General features: G+C 52.3%; 4 protein-coding genes across 4 annotated transcripts; 2 read left to right on the forward strand and 2 right to left on the reverse strand.

The window, feature by feature from the left end:
- Positions 1-380: 380 nt before the first annotated feature.
- sskB (putative MAP kinase kinase kinase SskB) lies at positions 381-4,527 on the reverse strand (the record flags this gene model as incomplete). The annotated part of the gene is made up of 2 exons (XM_040784276.1): positions 381-2,685; positions 2,735-4,527. 2 exons carry the CDS (start codon positions 4,525-4,527, stop codon positions 381-383), a joined length of 4,098 nt encoding a protein of 1,365 aa, XP_040639021.1.
- Positions 4,528-7,867: 3,340 nt separating this feature from the next.
- EURHEDRAFT_455859 (ammonium permease MEP2) lies at positions 7,868-9,555 on the forward strand (the record flags this gene model as incomplete). Its single annotated transcript, XM_040784309.1, has 6 exons — positions 7,868-7,954; positions 8,004-8,068; positions 8,117-8,371; positions 8,424-9,098; positions 9,154-9,385; positions 9,433-9,555. The coding sequence occupies 6 exons, from the start codon at positions 7,868-7,870 to the stop codon at positions 9,553-9,555; spliced, it is 1,437 nt and encodes a 478-aa protein (XP_040639022.1).
- A 223-nt stretch (positions 9,556-9,778) lies between these two features.
- EURHEDRAFT_412148 (U2 snRNP complex subunit CUS2) lies at positions 9,779-11,404 on the forward strand. The gene is made up of 6 exons (XM_040781828.1): positions 9,779-10,023; positions 10,094-10,210; positions 10,274-10,671; positions 10,724-10,832; positions 10,898-11,053; positions 11,112-11,404. The coding sequence occupies exons 1-6, from the start codon at positions 9,853-9,855 to the stop codon at positions 11,322-11,324; spliced, it is 1,164 nt and encodes a 387-aa protein (XP_040639023.1). The 5' UTR covers positions 9,779-9,852; the 3' UTR covers positions 11,325-11,404.
- On the reverse strand, positions 11,401-19,235 carry EURHEDRAFT_499888 (type I polyketide synthase; the record flags this gene model as incomplete). Its single annotated transcript, XM_040785729.1, has 9 exons — positions 11,401-12,809; positions 12,861-14,675; positions 14,747-17,649; positions 17,698-17,799; positions 17,866-17,989; positions 18,041-18,254; positions 18,310-18,618; positions 18,674-19,145; positions 19,202-19,235. 9 exons carry the CDS (start codon positions 19,233-19,235, stop codon positions 11,571-11,573), a joined length of 7,212 nt encoding a protein of 2,403 aa, XP_040639024.1. The 3' UTR covers positions 11,401-11,570.
- Between the last annotated feature and the right edge of the window lie 34 nt (positions 19,236-19,269).

Genomic DNA, 19,269 nt, shown 5'->3' on the forward strand with positions numbered 1-19,269 from the left:
TACTCATCTACCAGCTCAGCGTGAGATCTGCCCAGTGAGAACTGAGCGCTAAAATGGAGCAAGCTTCAAGAAATTGAGAAACCCGAATTTGTATGTATACGTTAATCTCCAAAGCCAAACCCCAGAACGAAGCTCTCCGTATGCTCGAGCAACCGTGTATCGTAACAAGAAAATACAAACAATAGAAAGTGTGAATATGTACAATAGAAAGGAAGTGAAAACAGGTAAGTGGATAGGTCGTGTGAAGTAGGGGTATCATGATATGCAATCTCTCGCTGTTGCCATGGCTTTTCGAGAAGATAGAACGGATGATAGATGGAGAATGTGAGAAAAATATGGAGGGTAATTATCAAAGAAATGAGGAAGGAAGAGAAAAAGAATCACATATAAAACGAATTATTCCGACTCCCCGACGCCGAACTAGCACTCCCACTCATACTCCCCCCATTCTCACTCCCCGGCATCGCCGGCTCAAGCACAACCTGCTGCCTAATCGAGACAATCCACTCATGCTGCAGTAACTCCGCAGCAGTAGGCCGCTTCATTTGATCGCACTCAAAGCAGCGGCGTAGGAAGTCGATGCCGGGGTCGCTGAGTTGATCTCGCGGCGGCAAAGTGGGCTGGTTGCCCTGCGCGATGTTGTACATGATAGCCCATTCGTTGTCAAGCGAGGACCAGGGACGACGGCCCGTGGCCATTTCGAGAATCACGCAACCCAACGACCAGATGTCGACCGCACCTTGGCGGTGGACGAAGTTTGAGGCGTCTCCGCGGATGACTTCGGGGGACATGTACATTGGCGTGCCGGTCATGGTTTTCTGGTTCTTGCGTTGGTGCGTGTACTGTGCATCGCGCGGGACGAGGGCTTCTTTGTGGCCTACGGCGTTGAAAGCATCCATAGGGACGGCGGTTTTGCCCTGGCGAGCGATGATCTTGGAGGCGCCAAAGTCGACGTATTTAATGATGCCGTTGTGGTCGAGGAGGATGTTTTCGGGTTTGATGTCACGATGGACAATGCCGGCTTGGTGGAGGTAGGCGAGACCTTCGAGGAGTTGGAGAGCGTAGACCATTATGACGGTTTCGTCTTCGACGCGGCCGTGTTCGAGGAGGCTGGCGAGGGAGCCGCCGGAACAGTATTCCATGAACATGTAGACCTTGTCGCGGTGGACTTCAATGCCGTGGTAGGAGACGATGTTGGGGTGGTCGAGAACTTCTAGGACGCCCATTTCGTCGCGGATTTGTTGGGCGATCTTGGGAATGAGCTGTGGGTCTTGTAGACGGATTTCTTTGACGGCCATAAGATAGTTGCTGTCAAGGTTAATGGCAGCGTAGACTGAACCGAAGGTACCGCCTCCAATGAACTGACCTTGCTGCCACCGCAGAGTGACATTGGTGGCTGATGAGGAAAGCACGGTGAGTGACCGGTCTGCTTCGTTGGATCCCTCCAAAACTTTTCCTAGTGCTTGGCGCTTCGCATCTTCTTCGACACGGGAGTCTTCGAGAGCGGTCAAGTGAGCCAGACGTTGTTCACGGACTAATTTGGTGGCCTCGTCATCCGTTAGTATCCGACCACCACCAAACTTTCCTCTTCCAACGCGCTCTTCTATCCGTTTCTTCTCAGCCTGGGCGGCAAGGGAGGATCGGGCTCCCATGATATCAAAGTGAGAAATGAGGAGCGACATGCAACCGGCGACCTTCAATCTCAAGTGACCGAACTGGGCATCGTCCATGGAAATGAGATGTCTGCTAGAAGTAATTGCCATTGCGAATTCAAGTGCAGCCACAGCCCACTTGAATGTTTTTCTATCAGCGGCATCACAATCATCACAAATGAACGAGACCCAGTCAAGAGACAACTCCACGAGTCGAGCACTGTTCATTGCATGTCTGTTGGCATCCACGTAGTTTGATGATCGTTTACCGAACTCCGTTGCGAAAGCATAACAGGCTTGGATAAGCTCTTGGTTTTCTACACGTTTCTCCTTCAGCTGCTGCCGGATAATGGCCACACTATCCATGATTGTCATGGACAACTTGAATGAGATCTTCTTGATCTTATTCAATTCAACATTGACACGTGCCAGGTTAGCACGCTGCTCAACAGCCATGTCGAGCTGAACTCCGGTCAGTTGCGCCAATTCGAGTCTAGCGTTGGAAAGGCGTTGCTGCGTTCCTTCAACAATAAGACGAAGCTTGCCTAGTCGCACGTCTGCGGGTTGTTCCAGCATCTCCACTTCCATTTCCCGTCCAGTCCAGGTAATAGGCTTCTCCGGACGGACCACCAAAATGTAGGGCGTAGCAGGTGAGTCTTTCGTGGAATCTTCTTCACGGAATGAAGTGGCCATAATAGCCTGGATATCAACCGGACGGCCCCATAACGCATGGTGGGCAAACATGTAGATGCCTTTGGGGCCAGAGTCTGACTTGACCAGAAAGTGGTTCGATGCGAGGAGAGCCTCGAAGAAGTCATATGCCACTTCAGAAGACACATTGTACTCGGTGGCATTCTCAAAGAGCTGACGCAAGAACCGGGAGAAACGGTAAAGCTTGCGCTGACGAATTCGTGTTGAATCCAGGACACTCTTATAACGTTTGTCCATTTCAAGCGGGTCTTCATCCTCTCGGACGGTGATTTCTCGTTCGAAGTGGATCATCAGTCGTTGAAGCGATTTTGCAGTCAAGGCACTGGAAATGTTAGTTAAGCAATAACATGAGTCTTGTGGGAGAATCGTACCTGAATTGTTCGGCCACCTCGATATCTCCACCCTCCAGTAAACGACCGACTTCATTCGAGAACTCCCAATCCTGCTCGAGAATTTCCGCTTCCTTGAATGTGTTCTTGTTCGCATTCAATTTCCAGTTCAGAAGTCGGAAGTAGTATTTCATAGCATCCAACACGACAGTGTCGAAATTCTCATCGATGCACGGAGGCAATTCCCAGCCCGGCTCGGGTCTGGAGATATCCAAGTAGCGCTGTTTAATGTCGGTTGCAACCTTCATCAATATCTGAAATTGCGAGATCATTTGATCGACAAGAATCGGAGACTGCTGGGCGGGGTCTTTCATCTTTCTGGCATACGAAAGTCGGACTCGAATGATCTCCTGGATAAGACGCGAGGGAAAGTTGATAAGGGTGAGAAGTTCTTCGATGTATGGGGGTAGATGGCGTTTAGCAAATGAACTTGCATTCTCGATCAAGGTGCTCTTGGCTTTCTGGATGACTTCGCCGATGCCATGAAGCATGTTGTGCTTCCCTTGAAGCGTTTTGAGCCCATCTTCCTTCATAATGCGATCGAGGAAAGACGAGTCATCGGCCAGATCATTATTAAGATGCCTGACTCTGGCCTTGACAAAATCGAGCTCGTTGTTCCCAACCCACTTTTGCAGGATGGCCAGCTCGGTGTTGATGAGTGCTGTGGTGTTGTGCCATGCAAACACGGCGTCGCGGCTCGAGCAGAATTCTTCGGAAGCGACACGGGGGTTGGCTATCTCGAGTTCCTTTTGAGTGGAGTACATCATCTCCATTTTTTCAATTTGTTGGACAACATCCTCCACTTGCTTGATGGCCGGTTTGCCGATTTCCTTTTCTCCTTTGATCTCGAAATTAATTATATCCTCAATTAGAGGCCCAAGACCCGCTCGTGCCTCTTCAATGAGCTTCCGTTGGAGAGCAATACTCCGCCCACAGGTCCTTGCTCTAACACCTAGCCAAATGGCACTGTTCTGAGCAGCAGACCGCTTGGTATCCGTCAACCCCAGAAGCCGTTGTTTCTCCTGCTTGACAACATCACCCTTCAAAACCGATGCCAACATCGAATGCCATTCCAGTCTCTCCTTATTTTTCGGATTCTTCAATTCATCGATCGACGGCTGGTTATCACGGGCGATAAAAAGTTGGATATCCGGGTCGTACGCGTCGTCTTCGAACGGGACTTCCGACGACGGCGACGGCTCCTCAAAATCCGAGTCCATCGACGTCATATTCTGTGCTTCGTCGAATCGATCGTACCATGCCTGCGGATTCGCTCGAATGCGCTGCACATATGCCTTCTCCTGGGCCCGGTACTGTGTATTGGCGTCTCGTCTCGAATTCCGCTTCGCTGACGACGACCGCTGCCGCTCGTCCTGGAAGGAGTGGTATTGGGGGGGTCGACGCTGGGGCGCGTAGGTGTTCGAGGGTGTTCTGGCGGGACCCGATGGACGCTGCGGTCGCTCGGCGGCCAGCGGGTGGCCATCCACGGGGGGCATCTTTTCGAGAGCCGTTTGGGCGCCCATGCTGGAACCCCGTGGACGGGTTATGGGGGCGTTTGCCCACGGAGCGAGGCCATGGGATTGAGGCGGCGAGGAGGCGATGGGGACGGGTGTTGTCTGGATCGGGGTATCGTAGTTCTCCGCGTAGTCGGAAGTAGTTCTTACGGGATAGTGGCGCTCCAGGAGGTCGTCTGGAGGCGCGGAGTTGGCCATATCAGGATGGATGATCTCCGGATGCTCCATGGGCGGGAATTCTCGACCTGACGGAGGCTCCATGGTGACATTGGTGATAGGGGGAGGAGGAGGGGAGGAGGGGAGGTGAGCAGAAGACTTGAAGACGGAGTCTTGGATGGAGCTCCCAGCCGATCTCCTATTCGGGTTTAGCGTAGGCACGTGTGGCGCTGCCTAGCCGGGGAACATTTGCCGGCCTATCACACTACTATATACAACTACTACTCGTACAACTACAAGTACTCTTTCCCACTCTGTATTGAGCGAACATGGTGGCAAACGGTGTCTCCAGCTGGTGCCCCTCAATGTCGAGTTCAATCCGTTAATGCAGCTTTTCCGGCCAACAGGAGTACCGATGGTTGTCATTTCCACACCTATACATACTACGGCAGTATAGCTTTGCAGAATATATTTATAAGGAAGAATGTTTCCCAAATGTATAAGGCTAAGTGTGAAATATGAGCCATTACTAGAGTGGTCAACATTGGGTTACTATGTCCACCTGAGGTGTATTTGTCCGGTATCGGGCTACCACCAGTCATACAAATACCAATATAACTGACCTAGACAACAGGGCTATATCCATAAGCTTGCATGTTTCTTGCAGAAATCATGCGTAGCTTATCAATGCTAATTCCAAGAGATAGATGCGTCACTTGTGCCGGCAAGCAGAGGCCCCCATAGCTGACCCTTGGTGATCGTCAGTTCCGGCTAGTATGCTTCAGACCAAACCTGGGGGTAGAAAAATGCTCTGTTAAAGCAAGCAATCGTCAGCCTTGCATATATTTGGAGCGATTCCTTGATTTTAAGTATCCAGATCGAATGGTTCAACATCGCCAGCAACTTGTTTCGCGGCATTCTGGGTCCATTTTACAATGATGACAATCTGTACAGACCCAACGCCGCCTTTCAGCATAATATTACGGTATTCGCAAAGCCACCTTCTTGATTCGCTTCAGGTCGACTGAACGACAGCCCTCGGAAGGGTCATTCTTATAGGCTCGATGCAAGATCCGGCTCTTTTCGCGAAGACGTGTAGCTACCGCTGAATCCATAATTGCTGAAATAATAAATCAACGTCTTTACATATAAATTAAAGTCAAAGAGACCTAATTACTAGCCCCAACACACCTTTCTTGTCAACAAGAGTCAAAGGACCCTGAACAACCATGCCGTTCAGCCAGCTCTCAATCCAGGGCTTATGCGCGTCGTGGACTGAATTAGGCTTTAAAATTACCCGCAACTTAAGTATGGCGTTGTAACCAATCCTATGATAGCTAGCAAATAGCAATACCCTATTTATCTGCAAAGCTAACCTTCACGGCCACTTGCCGCATTATTCAGTTGTGATAGAATAGACCTGGTTCTTTTCAGGGATTGTTGAGGAGAGCTCAGTCTATAATCCTTTCCCATCGCTTGTTTCTTGTACGCTTCGTTACTGAGTTCGATGTGCGAGGAACGCCATCCCACGTCTTTGCAATCTACCCTGCCATCTTTCTAACTCTCCAGTCAGAAAGGAGGTCTCGCTACACCCTCACTCGAAACTGATGAGTCACCATCAATCTAGCTCCGTACTCAAAATTAACTTCCCAGATTGGCACAATGATCCACACCTATAACAACCCTAGCAACACCCACCCTAACCCGTCTGCTACACCCATGCCCCCCGCATAACCAGCTGGGAAGCATTCATCGAAGCCCTCAGCGGCTTACCAGCCTACACAATACGCCCCTCCGCAAACGAAAACCGGAGATCCAACCCGCAACAATCATGGACACGCAGTATCCCTGGGACCGAGAGGCCAGCTTGTAGAGTGTGGAGCTGCTATGGCGGACTGAGGATAATTCAATCCCTGAGGTTTGGTGGTCTGGTTCTGTGTTTCTTGAAAACCGGAGGAAACTCGAAGGCAGTTGTTTCCATGGTTTTCGGACGAGTGTTCGTGTTGATGTTAATAAGAGGGGGGAGTGTGTGTGTGTGTCTCTATTTAACGTCGAGGGTCGGGTCTTTCCAATAAGAGGGGGGAGTGTTAGTACAGGGTTTAGATGGGCGAGTTTCAGGCTCCGGGGGTTAGGGATGCTAGGATTGTTTAGTCTCGCTATGTCAGTACTAGCTCGCGCTTGCTAGTATCATTCTAGATATGATGGTATTAATGATCTGTTTGAAACTCTCGAGGTTAAGTCATAAAAGGACACTGATAGCGTTAATTGCTAAAGATACCATTAATATGCAGATCATGATCAACTATGTGCATTGACTGCTTCCCCGGAGCGTATTTTATATAATTCATGCCTAAGGCATATGCCAAGACCCTAAAATTGACAGTGACATGGCTTGCCTCGGGCCAATCGGAGGACAGATTCTTATCTCTACTTCAACCCTCGTATAGGGGAATAACAAAGAGTAGACAACAGAGTGTACCGTTAGCAGATTACTAAGTCGCATATATCTATTTGGAGTATTCAAATCTGATCCTGTATAATTTTGCAATTCCGTAAAAGAGATTAATGTCTACTGTACTCCGTACGAAACAGGAGCAAAAACCATAATGATGGGATCATCATTCAGCTAAGTCTTCATGTAGCACAGAAGCAGGGTCACGAAGCCTAAATTGCCGGCTCTTGGCTAGATAAGTACTTCGTTTCTGTACGGGCATATTCCAGCCAAGACAGGTCAATGCAAACAACTGATAAGCAAAGATACATACTTGATCAATCACAAGATAAGACTCGTCTCGTGTACTTGAGACGAGACTTGAGACTCGAGGATACTGTATAATAAAAATGAGTAAGACACTGCTGAAGACATTCAAGATTGACAGCACATACTCCTGCCAACACGAGCACGCGAAGAATGACGGCTTCTTATACAGACCAAGCACAGTATTTTATGCCGTTGTCAATGAGAAAACATCCTTATCTACAACCACTCACACTCTACCGACTCATTACATCGCTGATCAATAAACAGCGCCTATCAGTCTCTCTATCGCGCAGGATCGCAATTTGTCACCTGCCAGTCCTTCCAGATACATCATAGCAATAGTCTCGTCCCCTCCTGGCTTCTGCCAGAACGTGCCCGACGCATATCAAACCCACCGGCTCCGCCTCGTATCCGGTGGCTTGGTCCCGATCTGGGATATCAATGGCTAACCCGGGGTCTTCCGTATGCGTAGAAGGGCTGACTCGTCGCAACGGTGCAGGGACGTGCATATTTATTAGGTTGATCCTCCTGTCTGCCATTTCCTTTGTTTTATATTTGTGTTTTCTGTCATTTGGATTGAACTGCTGGACTGTGCTTGAGTTGTATATAACAGTTAACAGGCCCGTCTTTGACTCTAGCTTAGAGACGATTCTGTTGTTGTCATCTCTGGTTGTCCACGCTGGGATGTCGGCTTATCCGGTGCCGTATAATGGGTCCGAAACGGGCACTGGGGGAGACTCGTTGAGGGAGGATCTTAACGTTTACTACAATGTTTGTCTGGGAGCTTGATAGCTACGGACGCACTTGCTAACTGTACTAGGCGGGTGATATTGCTTGGGTCATCACTTCTACCGCTCTTGTTCTCTTGATGATTCCGGGAGTTGGGTAAGAATCGCAATCCAAACTTCACTAGACGCAACGCTAACAAACCAGATTCTTCTACTCAGGTCTAGCCCGCCGAAAGTCCGCCCTCTCTCTTCTATGGCTCTCCATCATGTCAGTCGGTGTGGTGTCCTTCCAATGGTTCTTCTGGGGATACTCGCTAGCTTTCTCGCACACGGCCGGTAAATACATCGGAGATCTCAACAACTTTGGACTCAAAGGCGTCCTGGCTGCCCCGTCCGTTGGAAGTGACAAGGTCCCGGATATTCTGTTCTGCGTTTATCAGGGAATGTTTGCTTGTATTACGTGGGTACTACTCTTTCTTTGACATATGTCAACGATACTAATGAAACATTAGTGTCGCCATCGCAGTCGGCGCCGTCGCCGAACGCGGCCGCATGCTCCCCTGCCTCATCTTCATCTTCATCTGGTCAACAATCATCTACGACCCCCTCGCCTGCTGGACTTGGAACTCCGCCGGCTGGGTATACCAACTAGGCGGCCTAGACTTCGCAGGAGGAACCCCCGTGCACATCGCTTCCGGCTCCGCAGCACTAGCCTACTCCCTGATGCTCGGCAAGCGTCGCGGCCACGGAACCCACGAGCTCAACTACCGCCCGCACAATGTCACCAGTGTCGTTATTGGGACGGTTTTTCTCTGGGTAGGCTGGTTTGGGTTTAACGCGGGGTCTGCGCTGAGTGCAAATCTGCGTGCTGTGATGGCGGCTGTCGTGACGAATATTGCTGCTGGTGTTGGTGGTGTTACTTGGTGTTTGCTGGATTATAGGTTGGAGAAAAAGTGGTCGACTGTTGGGTTTTGCTCGGGAGTGCTTTCGGGACTGGTTGCTATCACGCCTGGAAGTGGGTTTGTGACGCCGTGGGCGTCATTTATCTTTGGGGTTGTGGGAGCTGCGGGGTGCAATTATGCAACCAAGTTGAAGTATTTGTTGAGGGTTGATGACGCGTTGGATATTTTTGCGGTGCATGGAATTGGGGGGATTCTGGGGAACATTCTTACTGCTTTTTTTGCTGCGTATGTCTCACATCCTTCTCCATTGTGACCATTGTGATTCCACTAACAAGTATAGTGACTACATCGCGCACCTCGACGGCTCAACCGAAATTGACGGCGGCTGGATCAACCACAATTACATACAGCTCGGGTACCAGCTCGCCGACTCAGTATCTGGCCTTGCATACTCGTTCGTCGGCAGCTGCATCATCCTTTTCCTCATCAACTTAGTCCCCGGCCTCGGTCTCCGTGCTCCGGAGGAGAATGAAGTGATGGGCATTGACGATGCCGAGATTGGAGAGTTTGCTGTACGTCCCTATCCTCTGTCCAACTTGTCCTTTGCTAACAGATGCAGTATGACTACGTCGAAATCACCCGCGACGTGATCAACGGCGTTGACGAGAGTTCTTCGAGACGCACTGTCACTCCAATCGAAGGTAATAGCACTGTTGAGACCAAGGTGGTGGGCGGTACATAATCGTTTCTTGGCTGCTGTATATATTTTTATTCTTTTCCTGTGGGAATCACTCGTTACTTTTAGCTTTCTTTTGTGGTATTTAATGTAACTATTTAGTCTTCTTTTCATAGAACACAAAACTGAGCTCTGATTGGTCAACCGCACCAACCAATCACAACCCCACCGGAGCTCGGTCTCGTCACTGAAATCCAAATGGTCTCGATCTCACTTCCTTGACTTCCTCACTCTCCTCAACGACCACAACTCCAACACCCTCAACACCCTCTATACCTATCCCTCATTATCTATCCCGGGACAATGACTGACCAGCTCCCCGACTCCGCACTCAACAACTTCCCCCAAGATCCCTCCGACTTCGACTCCGACCCGCGCATATCCTTCTCCAAGCTCGATGATAAGTACATTCTCGAAACAGACGACGGGAATGAATTCGAGTGGAATGCGGTGTTAAAGAGGTGGATTCAGACGGTGCGCTCCACCTTCTCCCAGATGTCGATTTGAGGTGGAGAATAAATGAGCTAATTGGAATGTGGTGTAGCTGGATGAGGACCTCCTCCGCAAACAACAAGAAGCATACAAAGTCGAAGGCGTGGACGAAAACGAGCAGATTACAGCACAGCAGTTGAAGAAGAAGCGGAAACAGCAGGCCGTCGACGTGAGCTATTTTTTCACCATTCTTGCGCTTAGCTGAAATGAAGGTTGGCTAATAAAGTAACAGGACGACCCTCAGAAACCCAAAAAGCAACGCACCAACACCGCTATCTACATAACATCCCTCCCCCTCGATGCCACCTTTACCGAAATCCGTGACCTCTTCACAAAATGCGGCGTGATCGCCGAAGAAATCGACAGCGGCCGCGAACGCATCAAAATGTATACCGACGACAACGGGGCCTTCAAGGGTGAAGCACTAGTTGTATATTTCCGGCCTGAGTCGGTGAATCTTGCAATACAGATGCTTGATGATTCGGATTTTCGGATCGGGCAGACGGGGCCGACGGGGAGTATGAGGGTGCAGGCGGCGGATTTCTCGTTCAAGAGTCAGCGCGAAGCGCCAGTGCAGAGTAACAATAGAGATAAGAAGAAGATTATTGCGCGGACACAGAAGTTGAATAGGTGCGTCACCTTCACTTTGGGTCCTGGGTTAAGATGTGGCTGACTCGGGCAGCAAACTGGCGGACTGGGATGACGACGACCCCTCGATGATGGCGAATACGAGCTCGAAGTTGGAAAAGGTTGTCATTCTCAAACATATGTTTACGTTGGAAGAAATCAAGGTACGTCTTCCCCCCCCCCCCCCCCCCCTGCCCCAAGGGGTTCCGACATTCTAAGCGTTGTGTAGGAGGACCCAACAGCCATTCTCGACATCAAACAAGACATCCGCGATGAATGCTCCAAACTCGGCGAAATAACCAACGTGGTTCTCTACGATAAAGAACTAGAAGGTGTTGTTAGCGTGAGATTCCAAGAGCCGGAAGCCGCAAGAGCTTGTATTCAGGTATTCACCCACACCATCACCCACCATTCTTGATCTAGAAACTCAGCTAACGGCGCAGGTAATGGACGGCCGCTACTTCGCTGGTACACGCGTGGAAGCATACATTTCATCCGGAAAAGAAAAGTTCAAGAAAACCAACGAGAAACGCGAGGCACTCGAAGACATGGCGGAACGGGGGATCGATGCGAAGGATGAAGAGGAAGAGTCCAGACTGGATGAATTCGGGACGTGGCTGGAGAGTTCGCATGTTGTTGAGAATACGGCCAAGTAAATTTAAACCGGTGGATTGTATAATAGAACAATGTATCCTATAATGAAGATCACTAGAGTCTACAAGGAAAAAAATACCCAGTAAGTCGTGTATTCAATCTAGCATGCTCGTGTGTCTACCAAACAATAACAACAACAACAAACAGAAACTCACAGCCCCCAAAAGTACAACCAAAAACGTACACAAAAAGAACAAATGAAACACAATAGCCAAAACCCAACTCTTCCCAATCCACATCCCTGATTGCTACTTCCACCCCTCCACCAACTTCCCCTCCACAACCACCGCCAGCCCCTCCAACGACTTCTGCGCACTCATCAAGTCCAAAAACGGGATATCGACCTTAAACACTGTATAGAACCACGTCCGGAACTCCGACGCAATCATACTGTCCACCCCAAACTGCGGCAGCGCCTTGCGCTCATCAATCTGCTCTAGAGGCATGAGGATCAAATTCGAAAACCGCTTCTTAATCAACCGCAGGATAGCAGCGTTCAAAGACTCGGCGTCGGCCTCGGAGGCGAATGTTGATGTTGCCGTGCCAGGGAGCGCTTTGAACCATGGTGCTGCGGTGGTGGGGGTGTTTGAGTTGGAGCCAGAGCTGGAGGTGGAGTTCTGCGCGTCGAGGACTTCTTGCTCCGCTGCGAGGGAGGCGGCTAGGAGGGCGGCGCGGGCTTCTGTCAACACGCCGTGGTTGGAGACGTCAAAGCCGCGGGCTTTGAGTTGCCGGACGCCGGCTGGTTCCAGGCCGGTAAGGAGGTGTGCTTGGTCCGGGTTGTGGGCTGCTTCGCTGAGGAGTGCGAGGTCCAGAACTTGCAGGAATTCGTCCTCGTTGAGGGGTTGGATACCTTTGCGGAGGAGGAGGGCTTCGATCTCCGGGTTCTCGTGGAGGTATCCGACCTCCGAGATCATGCCCAGACCGACTGCGACGGCGGGTTTGCCCTGTGAACGACGCCAGCGGGCAAAGGCGTCGAGGAAACCGTTTGCAGCGCAGTAGTTGCTCTCCGTGGCTGTGCCGACAGTCCCCGAGACCGAGGAGGTAAGCAGGAAGAAGTCCAGAGCGTCATCGTGGCCCTGCAGCGCATTGTGCAAGTTCCATGTACCCTGCCACTTGGGGTCAATGCCTGTGTGCCATGCCTGATTGGGCATACGGGTGAAGAGCGCCTCGTGCAGGCCCATGGCTGCTTGGACGACACCACCGATTTGGCGGCCCGTGGCGAGAGAGGCTGCCACAGCGGCTGTCACGTCTGCGGCCCTGGAGACGTCGCCGCGGACAACGTCGACGTGGGCACCCGCGGATTGGAGACGGGCGACTAGCTGCTGTGCGCTGGGCTTGTCGGCGCCGGAACGGCCCAGGAAGACAAAGTGGCGGGCTCCACGGGACATCATCCAGCGACTGAGACTGCGGCCCAGACCACCCAGACAGCCGATGAGAAGATAAACCTTTTCAGGGTCGAAGACGGAGAGGTAAGCAGCAGGGACGACCTGTGGTTAGATTAGCATGAATTTTTGTTTTGTTGGTGAAGGAATACTAACCGGAATCCGTGCCTGAGGGTTCTCCAGAGAGATAACAATCTTGCCAATACGGTCCTGCTGGGTAAAGGTGCGGTACGCCTGAGTAATCTCGTTAACCCCAAACACCTTGACTGGCGGAGCCTGGATATCCCCCGCGCGGTACAGCTCAATAACCTGAGTCATCAACCCATCCCAAATAGCGCGGTTATGAGGCTCCTGGGCATAGAAGAACTCGGATAAGTCAAAGGCTGTGAATGTGCAGCTGCGTAGGAAAACACGCATGTCCAGCTTGCCAGCTTCCACCAGATCCCGCTTGCCCACCTCAATGAAGCGTCCAAAAGTCGCCAGGCACGCCCAGCTTGCGTGAAGGAGGTCGCCGGTGAGTGAGTTAAGCACGACATCAACACCCCGGCCGTTAGTGACTTCCAGAATGCCCTCAACGAAAGAGGCATCGCGCGAGTTGAAAATGTGCGCATCCGGCACGCCAAGCTCATTGACCAGGTACTCGCGCTTTGCCTTTGACCCAGCCGTTGTGTAGACGACGGCGCCTCTCTTCTGGGCCAGGGTGATGGCTGCGAACCCGAGACCACCAGAGCCCGCGTGGATCAGGACGGACTCACCGGCGCGCAGGTGCGCAATATGGTTGAACGCATACAACGCAGTGCCGTACACTGTGATAAGCGTGGACATGATGGTAAGCTCTTCGTGGTCGAGTAGCTTGTGCACACTCCCAGCAGGCACCCGCTCCGTCGTGGTGAAGTGGTTAGGCGCCCAGGCGACGACGCGGTCACCGACGCTGAGATGCTCAACACCCTCGCCAACGGCCGTGATAATACCACTGAAGTCGATGGCTGTGGTGAGATTGCGCGTTTCCACGCGGCCGGCGATGGCATATACATCCTTGGCGTTGAGGCCCACTGCCTTGACTTCGATATCGACATAGCCCGCCTCCGGGACTGTTTTTGCTGTTGAAGCCAGCTGCTGGAAGAACATACTATCCGTCGCCCCAGGCCTTCCAACTGAGAGACGGGCGATACCGGCTGTCGCAAGTGTCTGCCTCTCCAAAGACCCCAAGGGCTCCAGTCGCCGACGGAAGAGCGAGTTAACATCCTGGTCGGGGCCAAACCTGCTGATGTGGAGAATACCATCACGTTGGATGAACTCGCTGTCATCCTTCTCTTGGTTGATCGCTAGGGCTCTCAGGGCATTTTCACAGGTTCCGATGGCATTAGGAGTAGACGACAACAGCGAAACTGGCCCGATATCCAGAACCGAGTATCGCAGCGCCGGCTGTTCCAGCATCAGGGCACGCGACAGACCATTAGACAAAGTCAAGTTAGGATCCGGAACGCTGCCCAACATGTTGGCACCTGTGACCCAGAGCAGGTCCCTGACGACGTCCGTAATGGCCCGGAGACGATCCATGTCCTCGGGGCTGATGGTGGCAAGGAACTCGCGCTCCGTCTCCAGAAGCGAGATGGCGACATCATTCTCTGAGATGTCAGTGGTGTCAATCCGGTCGAGCGGAACGATGCTGGCAAGAGCTACGCCGGCTTGGTCGCGCAGGTAAGCCGCCAGCGTGTTGGCAAATTCCGCCACGGTTGACGAGGGATTCCGGCCCAGCACAATCAGAGCATTTCGGCCTTGCAGGGAGGTCCATTGCGGTGGACGCAGGGCCAAAATCACGCTCTGACCGATAGGCAAGACGTTGAACTTGAGAGCTTTCAGGACGTCGACGGCGGCATTGGACTTCCGCGCAACGATGATTCCATTGTCAGAGACAAGAGAGGCAATGCTTTCCGGATCCTGTGACCAGATTTGCTTCGAAGACGAGTTCTGTTCCGACTTTTAGCGTTAGATATTGCATGTATGGCAATGGCAAAAACGAACAAAAGAGATGAACTTACTCTGGGGATCACAACAACATCAAAAGGACTGGAGTCCTCGCCATCGCCCTCAACTACAATCTCGCCATTACCGTCCAGCACACCGGCCTGCCATGACTGGCAACGCGCGAAAGCCGTCTCCTTGTTCAGGATACCCAGCCATTGCTTGGCCTTGTACCCAACGTCATCGCCACCCAGCTCCAACACGCGCATCCGCGGATGCTTGTGGCCAGCGAGATCGACAAGGGCTGCAATGACGGCGATGCTTTCATCGTCCCGCAAGTCACTGTCCAGGGGCTGCTGGTCCACAAAGGCAGCAACGTACTCCTGCAACTGGCGCTCGATGCCGGGGTGCAGACGTGCAACATCTGGTTTCCAGTGCACCCGAAGCGTGGGCTGGCGCTGCATATATTTGTCAATGGGGTTGGTGTTTTTACCGTCAGAGGATGACTGCACTGCCGACGACTTGCCCGTATACAACGACATGCGCGCATCTCGCAGGTTGACAACAGGGACACCGTGGGGATCGCGCAGGGTCGCATCGATTCTGCGGCTCGAGAAACCCACTTCTTCGGACCGGGCGTGGATTACGGCCTCGAGCTCGGGGCTCGTTGCTAGGGAAGAAGGCTGGATCCTGCATTCGGAGATGAACACGGGCATCCACGCCCGGAGCGATGGCAAGTGTCCTGCAGTGCCTCCCAAAATGGCCGCTTGGAAGCATGCATCAATGGTGATGGGGTGGACGGGGTAGGAGTCGATGTAACTCTTTGAGGAAATTTCAGGTGCCAACCGTAGCGACGCAATGGCTTCGCTTCGGGTCCGTTCCGAATCAGTGCGAAGGCTTGTTAGTGACTGGAAGTATGGGCCGAAGCAAAGTCCTTCATCGTCCCACTTCTGATACCACCGGTTCGTTGGCGATGCCTCAAAACTCTGGTCATTGTCAACCGTTGTCGTTGTCACATGCTTGACGGACTCGGTCAGAGGCTCTACCACGCGGATACTTCCTGCGCAGTGGATGGTGGTCTCACCGGCAGCCCACGAGGACACCGCAAAGTCATGCCAGTCAGCCGATGTGTTCACTGTGGACAGTTTGCGCAGTGACATTGTGGTGTGCAGCTCCAGGTCCTTGGCCGCCGGGTCGCTGTCAGGGGGTACAATCAGAGCAGCTGTAATGTTGACATTGCGGAACTCAAAAGCAACGTCCAATCTGCCCCTTGTCTCTGTGACTTGTGAAACGGCCTCAATGGCGACTGCAAGGTATCCAGCGGCGGGGAAAACAACCGATGTCTCGAGCTTGTGGTCAGAAAACCATGGCATCTCCTTAGGGCGAATCAAGTTGCGCCATGTAAAGTCGATGCCGTTCCCTGTGAGGGCGAATGTGCCCAGAAGCTCATGGCGCAGATACTTGCGGTTGCGAAGCTCGACACTAGTCCGCGGCTCGGCCCAATTCAATGGCGCTGAGTAGTCCCATGGGTAAGGGGCCAGGTCATGCAGCGGTACGAGCTCATGCCCAGACTCAGGAAGATCGTTTATCTTGTTCCAGTCGAGTACGTGGCCGTGCACGAAAAGTGTACCCGCAAGCTTCTTGAGGCATTCATCTGCGTCTTCCTTCCGGACCAATGACGGCGCATAGGGCAGGGAGTTCTTGTCAAGCCCGATGGAAGTCCGGATCTGTTGAATGGGTCCCTTGAGAGCCGAGTGTGGGCCTACCTCAATCAGGTGAAGCTTGCTGCCCTCCTTCTCGGCCAGGCTAGCAAGAGCACCGCTGAACTGCACGGGCTGTTCGAGATTCTGGCGCCAATAAGCGGCCCAGTCTGTGTGGCCTTCCAAGACACGGAGATCGTCAGTGCTGTGGCCTACCGAGGAATACATCCTTGCTGCTGCTGGTACCTCCGAGTTTGCAACCGCGAACAATGGCGTGAGCAGATCTTGGTACAAGGCTCCAATCTCCTTCATCATGTGGGAGTGGTAGGCGCGGCCACCCGTCTCCAGCTTGCGCGCAAACTTCTTCTGGTCCTGGAATTCAGCTCTCAGTGCCTCAATGCCGTCGGAAGCACCGCTCAGCGTCACACTCTCGGGGGCATTGACACATGCGACGCGGACATTCTCCTGTAGATCCTTGGCCTCAATGAGAGACTTGGCTGTTTGGGCACTAACACCTGCGGCCATCATCGTCCCTTGGGACTGCAATTTCCCAACACTGTAGCCCCGGAAGTATGCAACAAGGATGGCTTGTGTCGAGTTCAAGAGGCCGGCGGCGTAGGCAGCCGCGATTTCACCTGACGAGTGGCCAACAACCGCTGTCGGGCTAACTCCCCAGCTGCGCAGCAAGTCGACAAGACCAACCTGCAACGCCGTGCAGATCGGTTGGCTGCGTGTGACCTCATTGATGCGGCTTTCACTTGGGCCGTCCAGGAGGGTCTGTTCTAGCGTCCAGTCTGGTGCATAAGGGTCTGGCAGTGCCTTCAGGACGTCGTCAAGCCGGTGGATCGTGTTCCGGAATTGTCGGTTGTGGGCTAGAAGTTCCTTGGCCATGCCGGCGTATTGCGCACCCTGACCTGTGAAGACGAAGCCGAAAGGTAGCCCTTCACGATCGCTGCTATTATTCGCGTCTTCCACGGCTTCCACCAACTTACCGCTGCCCTCATATTTGGCGAGGAGGAAGCTCTTGTGTCGCAGGTGGTCTCTCCGATTAGTGAGTGTGTAGGCCAAGCCCTGGAGATTCTCGGCATCAAATAATTTCGATACAGCCTGGGAGATATCTTGTACGCGTATATCGAGCGACTTGGACGATGCCGCGCTGACGGGAAGGACGACTACCTGGTCGCTATTTTCGATCCGCCTCTTCTGCGTCACCAGTCTACCAGGGAAGTACTGACTCAGATAGCTGTCTGCCGACTCAAGGATAACGTGCGCATTTGCTCCTAGTAATTGTCAGCATGTTGTCCTGTATACTGGTAACATTATCTCACCTCCGTAACCAAACGAGTTCACCGAAGCACGTCGCAGTGCTCGGGGCCATTGATCAGCCTGTGTAACGACCTTGAGGTTACGCTGCTCCAGAATTGGAATGACTTATAGATTGAAAGAGCCGTCAGCTTAAGCGTGGCTATAGATCCGATATTAGAGGAAAAACTCACGCTTGGGGTTCAGTTTCACCAATCCATGCGTTGGTGGAATCTGGCCCTTCTCGAAAGCTGTCACCACCTTCAAAACAGATGAGAGACCGCTGGCTGCTTCACTGTGTCCGATGTTTGTTTTGACCTGTTGCAGTTAGATAATGGTCGAAACTTCTTTATTAGGTTCGTTACTGACCGATCCGATAAGAAGCGGTGCTTGTCCCTGCGGTCGAAAGAAGCATCGGCCAACAGCGTCCACCTCGATGGGGTCCCCAACCGGAGTACCGGTTCCATGGCACTCGACATAGTCCGTCTCCGCGAAATCCAAGCCAGCGTTTTGGTAAGCCTTGCGCATAACAGCCTCTTGCAGGTTGCCGCTTGGCAGCGCAATACCGGGCGTCCTGCCATTACTGGAGATTCTTTTTAGCGTACTTTCTAGTTAGTTTGAGGGCAGTGACTACTCACGCATTAACAGCACTTCCTCGGACAATGGCCCGGATCTGGTTGCCATCTCGGAGCGCAGCGGATAGTCGCTTCACGTAGATAGCGTTGACACCTTCAGCTCGACCATAGCCGTCCGCCGAGGCATCGAATGTGTGGCATGTCCCCGTGGGCGAGAGCACTCCACTCTTGGCAGCACCTATGTGCAATTCAGGCGACATGATCAGGTTCGCACTGGCTACGACCGCACTCTCGCAGTCCCCTACCTTGATAGCCGTCAAAGCCTGGTGGAGGGCGTAGACGGATGACGAACAGGCCGTATCTAGTGTGAAGCTGTAATCCGGTGTAAGCATGATCATCAGACAAAAGAGAAAGAGTTCATTTTTACCTAGGACCATGTAGGTTGAAAACATGGCTGATTCGATTCGACATAATAGTCGCGCCTGAACCGGTCGATGTATAACGGTGTAGGTAGTCGGCATCACGCGTCTGCATAGGCTGGTAGTCGACTGAGAAGTTACCGACATACACACCTGTGTTGGAGCCCGACATGCTCTTCATCGATGCTCCAGTGCTTTCAAAGCATTCAAAGACAACCTCAAGCAGCTTGCGCTGTTGTGGATCCATGTACGTGGCTTCGAGGTTGTTGATGCCGAAGAAGCCATTGTCAAACTGTCGAATGTCTTCATTGATAAAATAACCCCCAGGAACGTTGATACCACCGCTCCGATTGCCATCTGGGTGGTAATAGCCATCTACATTGTAGCGGATGGGGGGTGTTGGGCCTTGGCCCGTCTTCTGGTTGATGACCAAGTCCCAGAGTTGTGAAGGCGATCGAACATCTCCAGGAAGGCGGCATGCTGTGCATTTTTAGTTAGGTCTGTAAACTAATTGTGATAGAGAAGCTCAATCATACCCATTCCCACGATGCATGGCGGGTCATCATTCATCGACTCCAAGCCGACAACGCCGCTCTCTGAATCG

Source organism: Aspergillus ruber (genome assembly GCF_000600275.1).
Source record: "Aspergillus ruber CBS 135680 unplaced genomic scaffold scaffold00012, whole genome shotgun sequence".
Lineage (NCBI taxonomy): Eukaryota > Fungi > Ascomycota > Eurotiomycetes > Eurotiales > Aspergillaceae > Aspergillus > Aspergillus ruber.

Coding starts and splice junctions, on each gene's coding strand:
- EURHEDRAFT_412148 (XM_040781828.1), top strand. CDS start 9,853: ATGACTGACCAGCTCCCCGACTCCGCACTCAACAACTTCCCCCAAGAT. Junction 10,211..10,273: donor GGAAACAGCAGGCCGTCGAC/GTGAGCTATTTT, acceptor ATAAAGTAACAG/GACGACCCTCAGAAACCCAA. Junction 10,672..10,723: donor CGGACACAGAAGTTGAATAG/GTGCGTCACCTT, acceptor TGACTCGGGCAG/CAAACTGGCGGACTGGGATG.